Below are 23,312 nucleotides of genomic sequence, written 5' to 3'. Positions count from 1 at the left end.
CCTGCAAAATCACTATCCCCTAGCCTCCACACCATCAGCAGCTTCCAGAGCAGTTCTCCTAAAGACTGCTCACTTTAGCCCTCTTCCTAATCATTACTCACTTGAGCTCTGACTTGAACCTTGTTCAAAGGCCCTGTTCTCTCTATATGCATATAATGTAAAGTGATAACACGGCACACTACAGAACAAAAACTGTTAATGTGCCACAGTAGAATCAGAAGCCAAAGCTGGACAAGAAGTGTCACTCAAGGAGAAATGACCACACCCAGCAAGAAGGAAGTGAAAGACTCTGTGGAGCAGTGTACTGCGGAAGACACATGTTGAGAATAACCCTATAGATTTTATTAAGTAACAAAAAAAAAAAGTTTTAAAGAGTAAATAATTCACTAAACATAAATGCGGAACATATACGATCACATATACACACAGCCCCTTTCTCTATACACCAAGATGTAAAGACAATATCAATCAGAAAGTTATGACCACTTCTATCTCATAACTATCCTTGTATTGTGTAAGAGGACTAAACCATGTGACACATGCTGTAAGACGTTTGGGGGCACACTAAAGTCTCACATTAGTTTGTCGCCAATTGCAGAAGTCGGAATAACATGTCATGGTAGACCAGTGATAGCAAAAAGCTTTTCAATCATTAATAATGATTTATTGATGCAGGAGATATAGAAGAGCAGCATTGATCAGTGTAAGGGCACAAGGTAAATCTAAGCCCATTACAAAAGTCTTGTGAACAGATCTGCATCATTCATCATCATCTTTTCCAACCGGAGGAAGAAACAGACGATGCAGCCACATTCACATCAGATTACTTTTCTAACCTGCCCGACAGTGAAGCCGCAGGTGGTAATCTTTGTGTTATCAAGCATTAGGGCGGCTTTGATGTAGTGGGCCCTGTATGATTTAGCCAACCGCCATAAGCCCCCATTTAGACTGTCAAATAATTGGGAAACAAGTGTTTATAGAAATGCTCATTCCCAATTATAAGCCCATCTAAACAGGTCAACAAAACACACGAGGGACAAGCAAAATGCCTGTTCATCAGGTGCCAAAATTTTTTAAGATGGCTTAGAAATCATAGTCATCAACAGCACGTCGACTTCAGTAAACAGGACTTGTGCTGCAGATAAGATGATAGTCAATGAGCACAGAACGATCGAACTGACAATCATTCTGTGCTCAGGCTATTAAACAGCTGCCAATTGGCTTGCATGTACCCGACTGGCGGTCATTTAATGGCTGCCACTCGGCTTGCATGTACCCGATCGGCGGTCAATTAATGGCTGCCACTCGGCTTGCATGTATGCGATTGGCGGTTATTTAATGGCTGCCACTTGGCTTGCATGTACCCGATCAGCGGTCATTTAATGGCTGCCACTTGGCTTGCATGTACCCGATCAGCGGTCATTTAATGGCTGCCACTTGGCTTGCATGTACCCGATCAGCGGTCATTTAATGGCTGCCACTCGGCTTGCATGTACCCGATTGGCGGTCATTTAATGGCTGCCACTCGGCTTGCATGTACGCGATTGGCGGTTATTTAATGGCTGCCACTTGGCTTGCATGTACCCGATCAGCGGTCATTTAATGGCTGCGATACTGACATGTAAAACCAGCTCAGATCTCTAAAAGCCCTTATACAGATTAGGTGAAAGTTGGAAAGCTGGCTATTTGATGTGTATCGGAGTTTCCTGACTTTTCCTGGACAGATAATTTCATGGGAGTAATGGCCATTTGAAACTTCATTGCCCAATCCTTTTCTGGTACATAAGCCGGTGCCTGACATGTCTATCAGTGGCTTTCTCTACTCTACCAGTTGAAAATACATGAACTCTCGGCTGAGCTGCTTGTTCAGGTGTATGGGGAAGTTGAGAGACAAATCCATCTACCAAGTGACTGTTAGACTGATTTATCTACCGTGTATAGTCAGCTTATCATATATTGCAAATTAGTGATAAAAATACAAGATCCTGTGAGCACCAAATAACAGGGAGCATATTAATAACATGTCCTGCCAAAACACCAACAACACGCAGATGACTCTGATACCAGTATACAGCATCATAAATACAGTAAGAGAATATAGGGGAAATAATACAAGGATTCACAGGACCAGGTCCATGAGGCACATCAGTGCCCAGAGAACCTCCACTTACCTGACGGCATCCCGGGCTCTTTTGACTAGCCGGCCCAGTACCATGTCACATCTGCATCGTCACACCACTATGCTGACATCGTGCCAGGTCGGGTAATCAAAAGAAGCGCTGAAGATGCCAGGAGGCAGAACTCAGAGCTCCTCTGTGCGCACATAAACCCTTAAAAAGCTATATTTATTTCAATTATTTAAAAAGACACCGATAAATGAAGAGGTGAAGGAACATTACTATTCAGATGTAAGGATCAGATGTTCGATGCCCATGATGGTGTACAATCTTCCTGCACCTCTTCATCATATGGACTGTGGCCTCCTGATGAACCTCTAATGGGGAAACGCATCGAGGCAGAGATTTGATAACTTGATTTATTCATCAAACAATAAGTAACACCTGTGTTTTACCCCCCTTGCCCCTCTTTTAGGGGACTCTGTCTAGCCTAGGCTGTAATGTTATACAAAGGACAGTGAGGGAAAGGGAGGTACAGCCACCGTGGAGCGGGGGCACCAAAACCTCATCATCTAGGGTGCCAACCCCCTGCTGCCAGGCAGGGAAAATAGTAATATATTTAACCTAAAACCTACACCACTACTATATCACTGTGCTTTTTGAGTATGATTTAACAGATTTAGTGGACATGGGTTGTCTCTTTTTGTACCTCCACGTAATACATCTATATATTTGATAACAAGAGACAACACCAGCTGGTAGGTTGGTGGACTGGTCTATAGGGCCTCTCTAGTCGGCCTAATATTTGTGACTAGACTTTTTTCTTGGTTCTTTGGCTGCACTAGGTATTTCTTAGAGTCTTTTTAAATAGTTGAAATAAATATAGCTTTTTAAGGGTTTATGTACGCACTTTGGTATCCCTTATGATTTATATTTTTACATATTCTATTAGTCTCAGAGCTTCTCTCCAGAGAACACAGATTGCCAATGTGGCTGATGGACCAGGTCCTGCAAATCGATTCACATCAACTCTAGACATGAAAAATCAATTAACATAGCCAACTTAACAACATGTATAATGAACCGTAACCAGAAATATAGACCAGTGCTAGCAGCACAGCTCCTCCACAAGGAAGATGATCACAGAGAAACCAGACAGATGGCCTGTAATACACAGGAGATGCCAATATAATAAATGTTGGGACGGTGGTTAGAAAATAAGAAATCTTGCTGTTTCTCTTCACAGACATTTTTTTCTTACAAACTTCCTTATAGCACAATGAAGAACCTTTGGTCCCCATTTTACAGTGTACATACAGCTAAACCTTCTATAATAGGCGGTGTAACTTTCCATATATACTATTACACCGAATATCTAGTACCAGTAAGTCCCAGTTCTGCAGGCTTCAGAGTTCACATCTCCCAGCATCTCCTGCTTCTTCAATGTCTGTACCCTCCTTTTTTACACCAGGCAGAGAGCATGGAATTATTAAAGTTCAGAAAAGCAACCAGTGAACCGATCAACAAAAAGTCAACAGTTTCCAGCAGCAATAAATAGAATTTGGCCTGTCAAACATCATAATAAAACTTATTTTGTAGATTTTTCCTAAATATCACAAGTTTATAACACACTCTAAATAAAAATAATGTATTCAAAATGGTCTCGTTGGCAGTTTAGACAAAATAGGACAATAGAGAAAGACTGAAAAAAAAAACTGCACCAGGATCCTTGAGCCAGAGGTGATATTTGTGTCCATTTTACAGGTTGGCAGATGTGGCAGGTGCTCTTTTAAGGGTTAATAATGGTGCAGAAATGGGTCATACAACACTCATAGATATTTGCACAATTCAAAGTACATGAACAAATGTGTAAAATTAAAATACCATCTCTTTTGCATGTCTATTCTTAGGATGGATGGCAGTAACAGTACTTGTATTAAGGAAATTACAGACCAGAACAAACAGGGCTACATTCTTCTCATAAAACAGGTTTGGGCTAATCCCCAGATGTCAAAATTAATATATAATGGTAAAATGACTGATCATAACAGCTGATAACTTTTACACTGCTTGATGTTGGTTTATAGCTAAAGAGAAAGCCAAACCCTGTCATATGAATTCACATATACTGCAAAAAGTCATTAGACATCATGAAGATAAAGGTATATTGGATCTGGAGACCAACATTTGTCTTTCCAAGCCTGATAGATCACATGTGGACATACTTTCCGCTTCTTCCTGTGATCACAGACCTCAGATTATCAGATTAAACCCTTAACGACAATTAACATGTATACACGTCATTGGTTGCGTCCCCCCTTTTCTGGCACATGACAGCTGATCTGCGATCCACCAGCAGCTGTTAACCAGTTAAGAGATTGACAGCGGCATTTAGCTCACGCAAACCGGATGTATTAGCTCCTCCCATTGGCACCTGTGTCACATGACCGCGGGTCACCGATGGGTTGGCATAACAACCCGGGGTCTGCAGGAGACTCCTGTGGCTGTCATAGCCGATGAGAATTTTTGTTACATATAGTAGGGCTGGAGCCCGGCTATGTGTAGCACAGGCGATTGGATGATAGCAGATTCTAGTCTCCCATGGAGACTATTGAAGCGAATAAAAAAAAAAAGTTGCTTTTTTTAGAATTTTTTTATATATATATATGTGTTCTTTATCACCCAATTTATCAAAATATAAAAAGAATTAGTCCGATTGGTAAACGGCGTAATGGGGAAAAAAAACAAAACGCCAGAATTATGTTTTTTGGTCACCGCAACATTGCAACAAAATTACAATAAAAACATTGTATCTATCCCAAAATGGTATCCATAAAAACATCAGCTCAGCATGCAAAAAGTAAGCCCTCACCCGGCCCCAAATCACGAAAAATGGAGACACTACGGGTCTCGGAAAATGGAGCCATTTTTTCCTTTTTGACAAACTTTGGAATTTTTTTTCGCCACTTAAATAAAAAAAAGAACCTATACATGTTTGGTATCTACGAACTCGAAATGACCTGGGGAATCATAATGGCAGGTCAGTTTTAGCATTTAGTGAACATGGTAAAACAAAAAAAAATTAATAATTGTGGAATTGCACTTTTTTGCAATTTGACCACACTTGGAATTTTCTTCCCGTTTTCCAGTACATGATATGGTAAAACCAATGGTGTCGTTCAAAAGTACAACTCGTCCCCCAAAAAACAAGCCTTCAGATGGCCATACTGATGGAAAAATAAAAAAGTTATGGCTCTGGGAGGAAGGCGAGCAAAAAAAACAGAAATGCAAAAATGGAAAAACCCAAGGTCCTTAAGAGATTAAAAAGAACTTATCACCAGTTTCTCTCACCATAAACTAAAGCCACCACCTTCTTTCACTGCAGTGCAGCAACCTGTAATATAAGCCCTCAACTCCTTCTGCATATCCCAAAAAAATAACTTTGATAATTCTACTACAAGGCGTGGACCAGTCCAATGGGCGACGTTGGTTTTTCTAGACACCTCCTCTATCCCTGCAATCACCGTCCTCCTGCCTTTATTGATGTGTAGTACTGCATCCTAAGTCACCCAAACAACGCAACCAATCTCGCAGCTGCGCAGTTGAAGCATGGACCAGCACATGTGTGCTTGGCGCCGCCCTGCTGATGACAGAGCAAAGTACTGCAATGTGCATACGCAGCTTTAATTCCAGATCATCGGCTCGTTCTGTCCTCTACCGACACATTTGAGGACTTTGCTCTGCCATCAGCACGCCTGTGCAGATCTATGCTTCAACTGCGCAGGAGAAAGATTGGCAGCATTGTGTGGATGATGTAGGATGTGTCATCTACATCAATTAAGGCAGGATGATGGAGATTACGGGGGATCGCGGAGGTGCTGAGCACGAACAGTGATGCCCATCGTACCGGCCGCACTGTATGGTGGAAGTATGTATTTTCTTGGATATGCAGTGGGAGTTGCAGACTTATATACCGGTTGTTGGAGTACTGTGAAAGAGATGTTAAAGGTGGTGGCTTTATGTTATATTGTGAAAACCTGGTGACAGGTTCCCTTTAAATTAACGCTGATGCTGCCGTAACTACAGCACTACAAATATCAAAAAACTGACAGGCGCTTCCAAACAGAAAAAGACAAGTGTGAAAAGGTGCAAGCTAAGAAAGACACTCTATATAACTAAGACATTAAAGCTGCACTCTGAAAAGCTATTATATTAAGCAAACATTGAAGATATGAAATTGGAACTGCATTTCTGCTGGAGAAAATATGGTAAAAAATGAAGGTAGCGCAGAAATTAACCAATTTTGTATGAACCCAACAGCCAGCGAAAGGGGTATCCCGAAAGAGGCTTCATGTTAGGTTTAGAGTCCCAACAAAAAAGTATGCCTGTTGGGCTCAGACGAATTCGCCAATTTCTGCGCTAACTACCTTAATTTTTTAACAAGTTTTCTACAGCAGTAATGCAGTTCCAATTTGCTATATTCAATGCTTACATATTATTGCATTTCAGAGTGCAGCTCTAATTTGTTGTAACTACAGGACTGCATTAACTATCTAGTCACCTCTGCAGACACAAGCATTTTAGATTAGAAGATTTGGGGGCACACCGACTCCCCTTTAGGAGACGGAAATGGGTTCTTACAGGCAGTGACAAAGGGAAAAATAAATATGCTAAGTATCTGTCTCCCAAAATGGAGCAGTAGTGAGATAAATATGTATATTATTATAAAGTTCACCAGCACTACCTATAGTAACGATGACGTTTTGGCTTTTCAGAGCAGGTTTCAATATAATAGCAGTGATTTTTTGTTTCCTTGAGTAAACCTCAACCTAAAACACTTTATAAACCATCTCTGCTATTCCAGTTTTTCAATCCAGTCACTTACTTTGCAGGGTCAGCACCTTTGAAGTATGCGTTAACAGATTCAGAAAGTGCAATAGCAACCGGTAGTGTGTCTTGACTTCCTAAGGTAACGGGGCTGGGTCCACGGGATATACCTAGAAGTCAATCAGAAGCAGGCAGTTTATATTATGGCACCATTAAACAGTAGAGATCAGTGAAAACTATTTTGGATTACAATTTTAAAAAATGCATGAAAAAAAATCAATAGTTTTTTTTTTTTTAAAGGTTTCATCTGTTTAATAGGGATGAGGAAATAAATAATAATATTTTTTATTTATATAGCACCAACATATTCCGCAGCACTTTATAATTAAGAATCAATTTGCAAGGCCCTGGTCCAGCGGCCACATCAGTAGTCTGTGATCTTGGGATGGGATAGCTGCAAACTGCTTCCTACCTGCATGCATCTCCAGCACCTCTACTAATTAAAGAGCCCAGCTCAATGTCATGAATGTATCACGTCGAAATGATCATAGTCACGTCTACAAATCAAAAAAAGTGCTGGGGATTCCAGAAGTTAAGCAGCAAATAATTAGAAAAATTTTGTTCCAAGATACTAGGAAACACTGGAAAGGACATAAAAGAGTTGAGCCAAAAGATCCATAGGACTCTATACCAGAGGCCATGCTTGTACATTGTACAGGCCTGCTAATCAGAAGACGCATGTGGGATGTTGCACGTAGTAATAAGTTTGCAGGGCTCTGGACCCGTGACCACAGACTACTGAGGGGGACAGACTACTGAGGGGGACAGACTACTGAGGGGGACAGACTACTGAGGGGGACAGACTACTGAGGGGGACAGACTACTGAGGGGGACAGACTACTGAGGGGGACAGACTACTGAGGGGGACAGACTACTGAGGGGGACAGACTACTGAGGGGGACAGACTACTGAGGGGGACAGACTACTGAGGGGGACAGACTACTGAGGGGGACAGACTACTGAGGGGGACAGACTACCGAGGGGGACAGACTACCGAGGGGGACAGACTACCGAGGGGAAAGACTCCAGTAAATCTTTTTTCTCAACTCAACATAAAAGGTGCACACTGCACTTACCAAAGGTAGGAGTATTCGCTGCACTAATTGAAGTGGACGAGGATATAGATGACGAGCTTTCGGCCCGAGGTAAAGAAGCGGAGGGAGGTGGACTAGTGTTAGATGTGACTGGAGGGCTGAACGGCCGCGGCTTGTAAGAAACAGAATAGAAGAATTTATCAAGTCAAGATATAATTCAATAATCGTATAATATATAAATAACATATTAAAAACAGTCAAGGCAACCTGCATTAGGTTTACACCATTACTGCAATATACTTACCACTTCATTGATGCCACTGAGCTTGCTAGTAGAAAGCTTTGGTCTTGAAGGGGGTCTTGGTGGGGGTACTATTGTGCCAACAGAATGTGGTGTAGTGGGTCGTGCAGGGGGTGACACTGGTAAAACAAGAATATAATTTCTGAATTACTTCACGTCATATGATGTAAACACAAAATAACAATCATTTCCAGATGAGGTGGACTTGAGGAACTAAAAGGGTTTCCAAAAGGGTTACGCAACTTGCTAACATGGTTCATTTCTTCATCTACATCCTCTGGTCATGGCAGGTCTTCTGGTTTGTGCCCGAGACAAAACAGCATTTCTTTACATAAAAGGGGGTGACAGGCTGCTCTTCCAATAGCTAAACCACCCCTTCTCAGTTTATGCATAGATCCTCACAGAAAAGGGGACTGGCTTAGTGACTAAAATAAGCAGTCAGACAGCCCCTTTTACAACACTGCTCGATCATGTGCCAACATAGTAAATGTAGTCACAGTCCTGCATTGTGACAAAGCATTAGAGGACCTGCAGGAACCTGGGACCAAAGATTGAGGCAAGTTGCATTTTAAGTAAAATAACTTACAATATCAAAATCGGTGGTAGCCAACTCCTGACCCCCACTGATTTGATATATTGATGACCTATTCAAAAAGAGGCAGAGCTTTGGTCTAGTGGCCATAGACTATGGATGTAGCCTCTGGGCCAGGTTCCAGGTGATCCTATTGCTTAGCTCTACAGAAAAATGTGTCCACGGCACTTACCAAAGGTAAGAGTATTTGCTGCACTACTTGGTGTGGCTCCGTGCATCGCTCCGCCCACTAGTTCTACTTGCTCCTGCCTCCATCACTGGTGATTGACAGCACTGGCTTGCATACGTTTTCTCGGCAGACAGTGCTTGTGCCAGGCAGGCTAGTGCTCAATGTCAAATCACCAGCAGGCGCTGAGCTGTTTAGGCGCTGAGCTGTTTAGGTGCCTTAGGCGCTGAGCTGTTTAGGCGCTGAGCTGTTTAGGCGCCGAGCTGTTTAGGCGCCGAGCTGTTTAGGCGCCGAGCTGTTTAGGCACTTAGCACTCCATGGGGACATCGAGCACCCTAATTAGCATATCTGATTAAATTTCATTTCTGCAGAACAGATGCTGCGATGAGAGCACTATAAGTGCGATTGTTATATGGGCTATATCCCCTATAAGGCTATGTGCTTGGTATATACTGTCAGTAAGTCTCTTTAACAAGGAGTATTTGCTGCACTAATTGAGGTGGATGAGGATGTAGATGTTGAGCTTTCAGGATTTTTGGTCAACTCTACATAAGCTAAGAATATCATAAGGACAGACAACTCTCAAGTAGAATTTTTGTTAGCAGGATAATCCCCTTACATTTTTTAATTAACTATTCTGCCCTTCATTATCTTCTCAAATGAAATGTATTAGACTGTAATGATAATTGTTTTCCATTTCTACAGCGGTGTGGATTTATACTTACAGCGATAGAGAGGTAAAACGCAAGTTAATAGCACATCAAGAACAATTTGTACAGATTACTGTTGTCGTCATACCATGCACATAAACTCATGCAATTTCAGGGCAGAGCAAAAACCTTCAAAACAGCCACTTCAAAACATATACACACATCAATGAAATCTACTAGACATAAAAACACACAAATTGTATGCAAAAAGAAACCACACTGACAATGGAAAGAAAAAATGCAGATATGATCCACATATCAGGCTGTTTGAAGACCACGAAATATGAAAATGTATTACATCTTTTTTTTTTTATAAAAGAAAAGGATGCAGCAAAAATGTAAAAAAAAAACCAAACAGGTAAAAACATTCATATTTCTTGTTGCACGCACAAAATAGGTGCTCTTTTTGGCACTACAAGGCACAAGAAAGCAACACACCGCATGCTTGCCATACCATTATTCATCTGAACTGTAGACGGGCTACAGCTGAACGTTGCTGCCTTTGAGGCATTTGAGTTCTCTTCTATGAATACATCATCAAGGCAATAGTTGGCATTTGACAAGCCTATATTTTCTTCCAGCATATAGCTCCTTAAAGTCCTCTCAGATAAAAAGTAGCGCATGTTGTCGACCTTCTCAAATGCACTATGAAATCTTTGAAGTTTCTTCCGACTTGTGTTATTGCACTTGCTGCTTTCATGCAAGGATGACCTTGGCCTTAGAGGAGGTGGAAAGACTGGCTGAGGGTTGTCTACCTGAGATTTCATTGTGCCAAGGTTATGAATAAGGTTGACACCAAAATCAGATTGTGTGGCATCTCTGGGATCAGATACCGGGAAGTCAAATGTGAATTGAGACAAACTATTGGAGGACAAAGCTGGGGGAGAAAAAAAAGAACTCCCAAATGGGTCCTGTACCACGGCTGAAGGAAAATGGGGGAATACAAACGGAAAGTTGTCTTAAACATGGGAAGAAGAAAAAAAAATCACACAAATCACAAGTCTGTAACATAGCCTGTATATCTCAGATGGCAAATAGCTGAATTATTTAATATGAATTATGTAATATACAGGGAGAAAAAAATCTCCAATCTGCTCAACAAACAGCAATGAACCTACAATGGAAAATTTGGCAGCCATCTTTGGGATCCCTGTGAACAAAAGGATGGGATGTTAGAAATTAAGACGCCAGATCCTTCTTTGCTCCCCATATCCTCTGTTGGGGAAGATATGGGAGACCCTCAAACATTAGAGAGTCATTGGATCCAATGTGTTTGGCCAGCGTCAACGGCCTTTAACATGGGGCAAATTGATTTTATTTCCAGGACAAATTGAAAATAGCTGGTTCTTAGGAGCCCCTGTCACGATCAGCACTGAGCGAACATTAAACTATATATAGACTTCCTATATTGGCGATCTGCACTCATTATGGGCAGATTATCTTCCCATGTAAAAGAGCCCCTAGCCCCCTGCTCATCAGTAGTATTTGACTGCGGTGAAGTTAATATTAAAGAGAACCTGCCGCTTTTGGTAACTTTTCAGAAAAAGCAGTCATGTGTGTACATGAAGAACAACACGATTTATAGCCGTTACATGGCCTATATCCTGCATTTTACACTTTACAAGTTCTCGCTCTAATTTTCAGGATCTCTGTGGATGCAGAATAGCTGCTGTGATGTCTTTTATACATAGAAACAGGTATTCCTGCTCTTCTTTCTCGGTTTAGAGCAATGTTCAGAAAAAGCAGCAGAATAAAAAAAGATGCAGCATCCATATAGCCGTACTGCGCAGTGTAGCTGTCAATCCAGCTCTGTGAAAAGCTAAACCACTCACTAACTTCAGGACAATCTGCCTGTTTCTGTGTCTGCTTGTTTTCTGACTCAGCGCATAAGTATCCCCCTCCCCACAGCTTTTAATAGGAGGTGTAACCAGACAGTTTACGGAGCTGACAGTGCGTCTTGCTTTAACCACAATGGATTTGAGCTGGATTTTTTTCTGTTTACCAGAGTGGATGGTGAGTTCAGAAGGCTCATAATTGGAGAAAGAAGCAGCATTCTCTGTTAAGGTATATTACAACGTTTCTTACATTTGCTTGAGCTATTCATTTATGCAAAGTCTGCTCAAACAACTGTTTCCATTAAACAAGTGTTTCATCCTTAAAGCAGAGTCCTAGGAAATTACCTTCACAAAACGTTTGATAAGAAACAATGATGATATTACTGAACGTAACTATTTGAAGGAGACTCATGTTACTATTCTGGGACAGCGGATTTTCCTTCTATTATATGAAAAACATTCATGAATGCCTAAATTCTGACTTTTACCAAATACACTAGAAATCAGAATTTTGAAAGAAAAAGCTTTGAAATGTTGCAAAAATGTGGAGCAACTCGAAGCAGTGCTAAAATGTTGTGACTTTTGGCGTTTTCACACCACTTTCAACTAGCTCTGACAAAGTGGGTGAAGCTAGGGCATGGCAACCGCTACTTGTCAAATTCATCATGAGCGGTGGCATTCGCTACATCACAAACCTAACTCCAGCAGGGACTTAAAGTAAGATTTGTGGTGAGGCGAACACCAATTGTCAGACGTTCTTGATTCATTAAGGGGCGTGCACCTCTTACTCAATCAAAAGCCTCGCACTCCACCCCATCCTCTCCTCAAGACCAGCATGAAGATGACCAGTCTTGACAAATTAGGGCCTGTAATATTCTCTTAAAGCAAAAGACCAGAAAAAGGTACTATGATCCAAGACAAACAAGTCTTTATAATAAAAAAATAAAAAAAAATCTGCATATTCCTATTTGAAAAGAAAGAATAATTACCTGTAGAACTGGAGGAGGATATGGAGGACGTCTCTACTGAGCTGCCAAACAATGGATCCCAGGCTAAAAGATCATTGTTGACTCTGCTGTAAAATGTAAATGTAAAACTGTTAACTGTAGTCTGAAGAGGAGCAGATATTCTGGTTGGTATATAGTGATCCTGTCATTTGCCTTTGTGTTGAGTGGCAGTAGCCATTTACGGTTGCCTGAGACTGTAGCAGAATGCAGGTTATTAGGAAGAGGCATATAGTGTTCACTGGTGAGTGGCATATAGTGGCAATATAATCAGTGAACACTTAGAAAGCGGCATATAGTGTTCACTGGTGGTTAATTAGATTTCGGTGCACAGGGGCCGGACTGTGCACTGGGTCTTCTCCTCCCTGTCTGTGATTTCCCGGCCCCTCCACCTGCCTCCAGTCTATGAATGACAGGTTACTGCTTTTTCAGTGACCTGCCTCTTGTTTGAAATCTTGCGCCTGCACAGTCATTGTCGTGGGAGGCGCATGCACAGATTGTGCTCTTGGCTCAATGACACCTTTTAGATATGATGGCACAGCAATGACAATGCCATTTTATTGTAGATGAGCTGAGGACTCAGTCTGCACACACGCCGCCCACGGCGATGATGCCGCAAGGTTTCAAGGCAGGTCACTGAAAAAGCAGTGACCTGTCATTCCAAGACCGGAGGCAGGCGTAGGGGCCAGGGAATCATAGACAGGGATGAGAAGACCCCGTGCACAGTCCGGCCCCTGTGCACCGAAATCTGAGTAGCGGTAAACTTTACATGGCGATTTAAAAAGAACAACAAAGCAGATATCTTTACCAAAGGTATCACTGTAATCTGTATTACAGCCATCTCTTTACCTTAAATTACAATATAGTCCTGACAGGTTCTTCTTAATCTAAATTACAGGATCATGACTGACTACAATGATTTTGTGCCTCTTTAGTCAACCATTATAATTCTTGCTTTTAGTATATAAGGTCTTTCGATTAACTTACTCCAAAGTTCCTGGCATTCTCAATTTTGTCACCTCCTCACCTAAAGAAAAAGAAAACACAAATAACACCTTACCCAAAGATGGAAAAAAAATGTACAAGTAGTATGACAGCTCTAGAGATCCAACTTACTTGATGTATTCCTAGTCATTTGTGCCTAGAAATTAGAAGGAAAAAAATTTAAAAAAAAGTTGCAGAAAGAGTCACATCGTACAAAAGGACATTGAGATTTTCTACAATTAGGAAATTAGTGATTAGACCCTCAATATATCTATTAAAATAGAGAAATATAACAATATGAAAGAAGAGAGATGTTTTGCATATGAGAAAAACAATTAATGTAACACAAACGGCATAACAATTGGTACACTAAAATATACATACAGTGCATTGTGAAAGTATTTGGCCCCCTTGAACTTTTCTACCTTTTGCCACATTTCTGGCTTCAAACATAAAAATATAGAATTCTAATTTTGGGAAGAATCAACAACAAGTGGGACACAATCGTGAAGTGGAACGAAATTTATTGGATATTTTAAAAATAAAAATAAAAAATGAAAAGTGGGGCGTGCAATATTATCCGGCCCCTTTAGGCTGTGTGCCCACGTAGCATTTTTCAAGCGTATATGCTGCGGAATTTCCGCAGCGTAAACGCTTGAAAAACGCATGTATATCCGCACCCCATGGTCCCCAATGGGATTCCGCAAGTTCTATGCACATGCTGCGGATTTTTCCGCAGCGTTTATGCCGCGTTCAAAAATCTGCGGCATGTCATTTAATTTTGCGTTTCCGCAAGCGGAATTGCCTTTGTCCAATGCATAAAAAAACGAAAGGCAATTCCGCATGTGGAAAACGCGTGATAAACGCGCGATAAACGCGTGCGGAATTCCGCATGCGTTTTTCCGGGAGAGGACTTGCATTTATGCAGCAGAAATTTTCTGCTTCATAAATGCAACGTGGGCACATAGCCTTACTTTCAGTGCAGCAAACTCCCTCCAGAAGTTCAGTGAGGATCTCTGAATGATCCAATGTTGTCCTAAATGACTGGTAATGATAAATAGAATCCACCTGTGTGTAATCAAGTCTCCGTATAAATGCACCTGCTCTGCTTTTGTTCCCCCAAAAAATTAGAATTTTATATCTTTATGTTTGAAGCCAGAAATGTGGCAACAGGTAGAAAAGTTCAAGGGGGCCAAATACTTTCACAATGCACTGTAGGTCATTTTGAATGCATCTTTATTAGACCTTAATTCATAGAAATCAATAAAATATAAAAAAATCTATAAAAAATAAAGCAAAGAGAAGTAAAAACAACTTTCTGTGGTCATTTATTTTTAGTGAATACTCACCGGACTTTGTCGCTGTTATCAATATTAGGGGGGAAAAAAAAGCAAATGACTTATTAGTTTTTAATAGCAAATTATATATTTTTCATAATTAAATGAAGATTTTAGTAGGCAGCTGGTAGAAATGACAAAGTACTTTTACAGCAGATTACTGAATACACTTGGAAGCATCATATCTGCAAGGTTATCTACAGCTCAGCTGTTATATATTAGGGGCCTTTTCTATGAAAACCGTCCCTGTTTCCCATAATTAGAAGGTTGGTTTTCTGTGAGAATGATCAGACACATCCATCTTCCAGAACAAGTCTGTTATCACTGATTAGACATGTTAGATAGTGTGGGGACACGGCCCTTTGACAAGTGAAATGCTAACCCCCACTTGTCCACTTAAATTTATACATTTACATGCAGAATAAAAGGCTATGTACACACAGTTTTTTGTGGAGGTTAAGAATAAGACATTTTCTAGCATAAACAGTTTTAGGAAACATTCTTTGAGGAGTTTTTGGGGGAGTTTTTCCTTTCTTTATGAGGTTTTGATTAATTGTTTTTTTTTGTTGTTGTTTTTTTTGCAGCCGTAATTGGACAGTGCCTAATTTAGAGCAGATTCCATCAGGCACTTTTTAAAAAAAAATAAAAAATCTGGTGCGCAAAAAAATGCTCAAGAAACTGAACATATGAACAGCAAAGTGGTTTTACAATAATAATGAATAAAAAGAGTCTGTCAAGCATTTTTGAAGTGGGCCCGCTCAAAATGTTTAAAAAAAATTCCATGTGTCCATATCATCAGAGATGTGTACGCAGCAACTTTTACATGCCAGCATACCCAAATAGCTTTTGAAGCAGAAGACACTGACAATGTTTTTCCTGAGGCGTCCTACTTTTATGTTGTTATTGCAGCGTTAGATTTTATATATAGCGGAAGCCACCAGAAGAATGGCCAGGTCACCTCTTTTAGCAACTTCCAAGATTTTTGAACCCTGAAGCGGTTAAAAGACGTTGAAAAAGAAGTCTCCCGATCTGGAATCCCACCGATCTACAAGCAATTAAAGTGCCTGCCAAATTTGGAAACACAGGTTCAAGTTTACTTACTCTAGAGACTTCACATCATCACACTGAAAGCAAAAAAGACTGGTGGTGGCAGTGTGGGAATCAATTAGGTGAGAGCAGTCTTTATCTTTACATTTTATGCACAACTAGTTGTCACAGCCAAGTTAATCCCACTGAAGGTGGAATGAAGGACTGCATTGCCCCTGAGCTGTAGATGGCTTCCAGCTCCGCCTCATAGCCGGGAATTCCCTTATTATAGATCTTTATATTGCAGTGATACGCTGACGGTAAGGTAGCAATTTTATTTTAAAATGCGGTGAGCATCACTAAATTCACTTTAAGTTGCTTTCACAATGAGTTTGCAGAGACTGTCAGAACTATGTCCTGACTTTTACTTCTGTCACTGTATAGGCATTACCTGGTTAGTCGTCAGTCGCCCAAAGGCTTCCATTTTAAAAAGTTTATGTAGCGCAATATATATATATTTTTACTGGATGCAAAATGCACAATTCCATACAGCAGAATAAAAATATATACTGACGTATACCAGCCCACTGGAGGTCAAAAAGCACTCCTGTGGCCACTGTTTGATGTATTGGGGGACGAATGGATACTTTTGACGTATGCATCAGACGCTTTCCCAGCACATACGGCATGGAGTTGCAATGTGAATATAACCTTACGCTAACTATATTTTTCACTTTCTACTTTGTATCTGTACTCATGGCTGAAGACTTCTCAGCACATCTACAAGATGTGCATCGTAACAAATAAAAGGATTTGAGGGAGACAAAATTACTCACAGAAGGTGCTGGGGAGAGGGAGATATTCCCGATGGACATCTTCAGCTCATCAAGAGAGGCCACGCTGTGATGAGGTCCATTGTTAGGCTGTACAGGTTTGATCTCCACATGAAACTTCTTGGGTCCATCGTCATCTGAGTCGCAGTCGCTTGATGAGTAAAAGTGATTTTCTTTGGTATGTGTGAAGTTGTTAAAGAATTAGTCATTTCAAGGAGATCCATTATAGAGGATACAATTATGATATGGGAAGTAAGTAATGATGTATTCCATAGTTACATTAGTGACTTATTGGTCCTCTTTACCCACTTTGCTGTAACTATACTGATTTTGTGATCTATCTGCAGAGTTTCCAACCAAAGCAGCCATATATTCAACGCTAATGTACGATAAATCGGCACAATAAAAGTGCTAACAACAAATAATAAAACTCTCATACACTTTAAATAGCAGTCAGCCAAAAGATGGTTTGGCCGATCATTCGGACAGCAGCTATCTCGACCAACTCTCCCATGCACTGCAGCACTTGCTCTGCCAAGTGCTCATGTGTTTTCTACGAGAGAGCACTTGTCAGACACCTATGGAGGTGGCTCACCTCCGAAAACAAGGATTGGCTTGAAATTGGAAATGTCAGATCCTTATCTCCCAGATAGATGATGTCGGGGCCCTGCATACATACAGTACAAGACTGTCAGCTGAACCACTCAATATCGGCAGGTTTGGAAGACATTAGTCTAATGTTTATGGGGAACTTAAAGGGGCAGTTCGGCCTTACAGTACACATCTGCAGTCACTATATGTGACTGGTGACTTGTGAAACCTCACACTGCGCGCACTGTGCACTGTGAGGATTCTCCCCATTTGTCCACAATATTTTTAGGGGCTGCCAAACCCTTTTGGACAATTTATGCTGCACAGGAGGATACATTGGAAGATTTGTCCTTTTGGAACAATATGGTATAACAGTGACACGTGGAAGTTTCTGTCATCCGAACCAAAACAACTGGATCATCTATTGTCACTTAGAAATGCCAAATGTGATCAATAAAAAGGACGTGATAAAGGGGCTGCACAGGCCGAGTTTCACCAGAGAGAAAGGTGATCCTACATTACAGCTGTGTGTTCTGTTAGATACGGGGACCCTTGTGTCTATTTGTCCTGCGTATACGTGGTGTAACTGAGGTTTAAATAATCTGTCTCCACGCACAATGTAGCGATCGTAAGTAAATGACTGTAAGTAGTAAAGGGAGGAAAAGGATATAATTCAGGTTTTCTTCCGGCTTTATGCTGTATCCTTCTTCATCAACCGCAGGGAGGTTCTGGAAAATGAAAAAATACTTAATGCAAAATACTCACCTGTCCACTACAAAACATTACTAAAACATGCATGTTTCTAATAGTACACAGAGGTGGGCACAGCAGTCATTAAAAAAAGCTCATCCTGGAATGAGACCCCTAGGTGTGAATCATATGTATATGGACTGCATAAAATCTTAGTTTGTCTCATGTCTGACATTATTGCAGTGTGACTATGTCTGCTGTGTAGCCCAACTAATGCAGGTCACATGAGAAATACCCAAATTAATGGAATATATAAATGACAATAGTTGCAACCTAAAATTTACACATATGTTCCATTCCTCTCAAATTTCTTTTCTAGATCTTCAATTATTAGGTAGCCTGGGATGTATAATCTCAACTTCTACCTATATTAAGCCCATCACTGGCAACACTATTCTCTATATTGGAACATGCCGGATCTGCTCCATCCCAGTGGAAGAATTTGGCACAATCAAAAGAAACTGCAGTAATCCAAATGTACTAGATAGGGAATTTAGTGTAGCCCATAACACACTGGAAAAAAGGGGATACCCTTCTTGGTCCTTTAATAGAGCTGCGAACATAATGCACACAAAAAGTAGATATGATCTGATGAATAAGGAAAAAAATCACTAATATGAATGAGATTGCCAAGTATTGTCTATCCAATACAGTCCACAATTTAACCATATTAAAAATGTCATATATAAATTACCTCCCATTCTATATCAGGATCCCATCCTTTTTTCCATCTTTTAACCAGGTTGCTAAATAGAGGCAAAAAAGGCAACTACAATAGGAAACCTAGTTCCCCCAGCTATTTCTCCTCTCAAACCAAAACACATACCTGGCTTACATGCAGGGGTTTTATAAATGTGGTGGCAGCAGGGGCAGAACGTGCACACATGCGGTAATTACAAAAACATTTCACAACCAGGATAATCCCTGTAATTATATCAAAAACTACATAGATTGTAACACCCAAGATGTAGTCTATATCATTAATTATTCTATCTGTCAAAAAATGTATGTCGGATGTACATCATGGAAACTAAAAATGCGCAGATCCAAACATATCACAGATATAATTACCGCTAACACCTCAAATCGAAATATATCACAGGCATCAAAACATTTTATTATGCACCATGATAGACAGATTTCAACACTGCAGGTTTTCGGCATAGAAAGAGTCATTAGATCCAATAGGGGTGAAGATCATAAGAGACTGCGCACTAGGGAAGCCTTTTGGATTTATAATTTAAGCACTCGTGTCCCTTAAATTTTAAATATGTGCAGGGAAATTATGTTCCATTATTAATCAACTAGATGGTGGCCCGAATCTAACGCATCGGGTATTCTAGCATATGTCTCCCGACCCTCCTTTATAATGCCCCATGCAGGATGTCACATCCCCCCCCCTCCCTTATAATGCCCCATGCAGGAAGTCACATCCCCCCTATATAATACCCCATGCAGGATGTCACATCCCCCGTATATAATACCCCATGCATATAATACCCCATGCAGGATGTCACATCCCCCGTATAGAATACCCCATGCAGGATGTCACATCCCCCCTATATAATGCCCCATGCAGGAAGTCACATCTCTCCATAGTGCCCCATGCAGGCTGTTACATCCCCCCTATATAATACCCCATGCAGGATGTCACATCCCCCGTATATAATACCACATGCAGGATGTCACATCCCCACTATATAATACCCCATGCATATAATACCCCATGCAGGATGTCACATCCCCCGTATAGAATACCCCATGCAGGATGTCACATCCCCCCTATATAATGCCCCATGCAGGAAGTCACATCTCTCCATAGTGCCCCATGCAGGCTGTCACATCCCCCCCCTCCCTTATAATGCCCCATGCAGGAAGTCACATCCCCCCTATATAATACCCCATGCAGGATGTCACATCCCCCGAATATAATACCCCATGCATATAATACCCCATGCAGGATGTCACATCCCCCGTATAGAATACCCCATGCAGGATGTCACATCTCCCCTATATAATGCCCCATGCAGGAAGTCACATCTCTCCATAGTGCCCCATGCAGGCTGTCACATCCCCCCTATATAATACCCCATGCAGGATGTCACATCCCCCGTATATAATACCACATGCAGGATGTCACATCCCCACTATATAATACCCCATGCAGGATGTCACATCCCCACTATATAATACCCCATGCAGGATGTCACATCCCCCGTATATAATACCCCATGCAGGATGTCACATCCCCCGTATAGAATACCCCATGCAGGATGTCACATCCCCCCTATATAATGCCCCATGCAGGAAGTCACATCTCTCCATAGTGCCCCATGCAGGCTGTCATATCCCCCCTATATAATACCCCATGCAGGATGTCACATCCCCCCTATATAATACCCCATGGAGGATGTCACATCTCTCCATAGTGCCCCATGCAGGCTGTCACATCTCGCCATAGTGCCCCATGCAGGCTGTCACATCTCTACATAGTGCCCCATGCAGGCTGTCACATCCCCCCTATATAATACCCCATGCAGGATGTCACATCCCCCGTATATAATACCCCATGCATATAATACCCCATGCAGGATGTCACATCCCCCGTATATAATACCCCATGCAGGATGTCACATCCCCACTATATAATGCCCCATGCAGGAAGTCACATCCCCCCTATATAATGCCCCATGCAGGAAGTCACATCCCCCCTATATAATACCCCATGCAGGATGTCACATCCCCCTATAGTGCCCCATGCAGGATGTCACATCCCCCCTATATAATACCCCATGCAGGATGTCACATCTCTCCATAGTGCCCCATGCAGGCTGTCACATCTCTCCACAGTGCCCCATGCAGGCTGTCACATCTCTCCATAGTGCCCCATGCAGGCTGTCACATCTCTCCATAGTGCCCCATGCAGGCTGTCAAATCCCCCGTTTATAATACCCCATGCATATAATACCCCATGCAGGATGTCACATCCCCAGTATATAATACCCCATGCAGGATGTCACATCCCCCCTATATAATGCCCCATGCAGGAAGTCACATCCCCCCTATATAATACCCCATGCAGGATGTCACATCCCACTATAGTGCCCCATGCAGGATGTCACATCCCCCCTATATAATACCCCATGCAGGATGTCACATCTCTCCATAGTGCCCCATGCAGGCTGTCACATCCCCCCTATATAATACCCCATGCAGGATGTCACATCCCCCGTATATAATACCCCATGCAGGATGTCACATCCCCACTATATAATGCCCCATGCAGGATGTCACATCCCCCTATAGTGCCCCATGGAGGATGTCACATCCCCCCTATATAATATCCCATGCAGGATGTCACATCTCTCCATAGTGTCCCATGCAGGCTGTCACATCTCTCCATAGTGCCCCATGCAGGATGTCACATCCCCCCTATATAATACCCCATGCAGGATGTCACATCCCCCTATAGTGCCCCATGGAGGATGTCACATCCCCCCTATATAATACCCCATGCAGGCTGTCACATCTCTCCATAGTGCCCCATGCAGGCTGTCAAATCCCCCGTTTATAATACCCCATGCATATAATACCCCATGCAGGATGTCACATCCCCAGTATATAATACCCCATGCAGGATGTCACATCCCCCCTATATAATGCCCCATGCAGGAAGTCACATCCCCCCTATATAATACCCCATGCAGGATGTCACATCCCACTATAGTGCCCCATGCAGGATGTCACATCCCCCCTATATAATACCCCATGCAGGATGTCACATCTCTCCATAGTGCCCCATGCAGGCTGTCACATCCCCCCTATATAATACCCCATGCAGGATGTCACATTCCCCGTATATAATACCCCATGCAGGATGTCACATCCCCACTATATAATGCCCCATGCAGGATGTCACATCCCCCTATAGTGCCCCATGGAGGATATCACATCCCCCCTATATAATACCCCATGCAGGATGTCACATCTCTCCATAGTGTCCCATGCAGGCTGTCACATCTCTCCATAGTGCCCCATGCAGGATGTCACATCCCCCCTATATAATACCCCATGCAGGATGTCACATCCCCCTATAGTGCCCCATGGAGGATGTCACATCCCCCCTATATAATACCCCATGCAGGATGTCACATCTCTCCATAGTGTCCCATGCAGGCTGTCACATCTCTCCATAGTGCCCCATGCAGGGTGTCACATCCCCCCTATATAATACCCCATGCAGGATGTCACATCCCCCCATAGTGCCCCATGCAGGTCCCCTATGGACCCATAAAAAAAAAAAAAATCCAATACTCACCTCACTGCTTCTCTGGACTCCAGCGTAGCCGGCATCTTCCCGCTGTGACCGCTCAGGAGAGAGCGCGGTGTAAAGACGTCACCGCGCCCTCTGACCTGAGACGTCACAGAGCATCAGCGGAAGACACAGGAGCTGCTGCGCAGGCACGGGGAGGGGTAAGTATGACGCCGGGTGCCGGGGTCCTGATCGAGCGGGGGGAGGGACAGGAGGAGAGGGGAGGGGAGAGGAGGAGAGGGGAGGGGAGAGGAGGAGAGGGGAGGGGAGAGTAGAGGGGAGGGGAGGGGAGAGGAGGGGAGGGGAGGGGAGAGGAGGGGAGAGGAGGGGAGAGGAGGGGCGTCACACTTGTCCTCGGGAGATAAGCGGCCGTAGCCGCTGATCTTCTGACGATAGCCGCATGTAGGTCAGCGGCGCCTGCGGTCGGGGGACTTATGCTGCGAGCAGCCAGCTGCATCGCCGCTGACCTCCGTGCCGCACATGAGCCGCTAATGGCCGCCATGTTTTTCTGAAATGCCGCATCGCTGATTGGCCGCGGCCGGACCAATCAGCGACCCGGGATTTCCTGGACAGACAGACAGACGGGATAAGACAATTATATAGATAATTATTTTTCTTTTTTTTGCAGACAGTACAATCTATTCTCTTTTAATTAAGAATCAGATGGTTTTAATGCTGTGATGTATGTCTTTCTTTGTACACACTGTATACCCTTGTAACCGTGTATACACCCGAGTCCCTCTGGCCGGACTGTGAGCATACACCCTCAGTCACATGATTGGGGTAAGACACCTGCTTGTAATCATAGATAGCATTTAGTCTCTGCTTGCACG

General features: G+C 42.4%; 1 protein-coding gene across 5 annotated transcripts in view; it reads right to left on the bottom strand.

Moving 5' to 3' along the window:
• FCHO2 (FCH and mu domain containing endocytic adaptor 2) overlaps positions 1 to 23,312 on the bottom strand; it is a 167,120-nt gene that overhangs the window by 12,318 nt on the left and 131,490 nt on the right. For 3 of the 5 annotated variants that reach the window (XM_073679650.1, XM_073679659.1, XM_073679668.1), the window contains exons 12-20: positions 18,088 to 18,145; positions 16,830 to 17,008; positions 13,763 to 13,787; positions 13,634 to 13,673; positions 12,632 to 12,717; positions 10,262 to 10,729; positions 8,343 to 8,458; positions 8,081 to 8,210; positions 7,003 to 7,114 (exon numbers count right to left, since the gene is read on the bottom strand). In XM_073679650.1, the coding sequence (XP_073535751.1) occupies positions 7,003 to 7,114; positions 8,081 to 8,210; positions 8,343 to 8,458; positions 10,262 to 10,729; positions 12,632 to 12,717; positions 13,634 to 13,673; positions 13,763 to 13,787; positions 16,830 to 17,008; positions 18,088 to 18,145 (1,214 nt within the window). The remainder of the gene's footprint in view (positions 1 to 7,002; positions 7,115 to 8,080; positions 8,211 to 8,342; positions 8,459 to 10,261; positions 10,730 to 12,631; positions 12,718 to 13,633; positions 13,674 to 13,762; positions 13,788 to 16,829; positions 17,009 to 18,087; positions 18,146 to 23,312) is intronic. The other 2 variants (XM_073679676.1, XM_073679680.1) reach the window with 1 other exon arrangement.

Source organism: Phyllobates terribilis, unplaced genomic scaffold (genome assembly GCF_046119375.1).
Source record: "Phyllobates terribilis strain yellow unplaced genomic scaffold, ASM4611937v1 Scaffold_1__5_contigs__length_1240528914, whole genome shotgun sequence".
Taxonomy (NCBI): domain Eukaryota; kingdom Metazoa; phylum Chordata; class Amphibia; order Anura; family Dendrobatidae; genus Phyllobates; species Phyllobates terribilis.
This window is presented reverse-complemented; position numbering and strand designations above follow the sequence as displayed.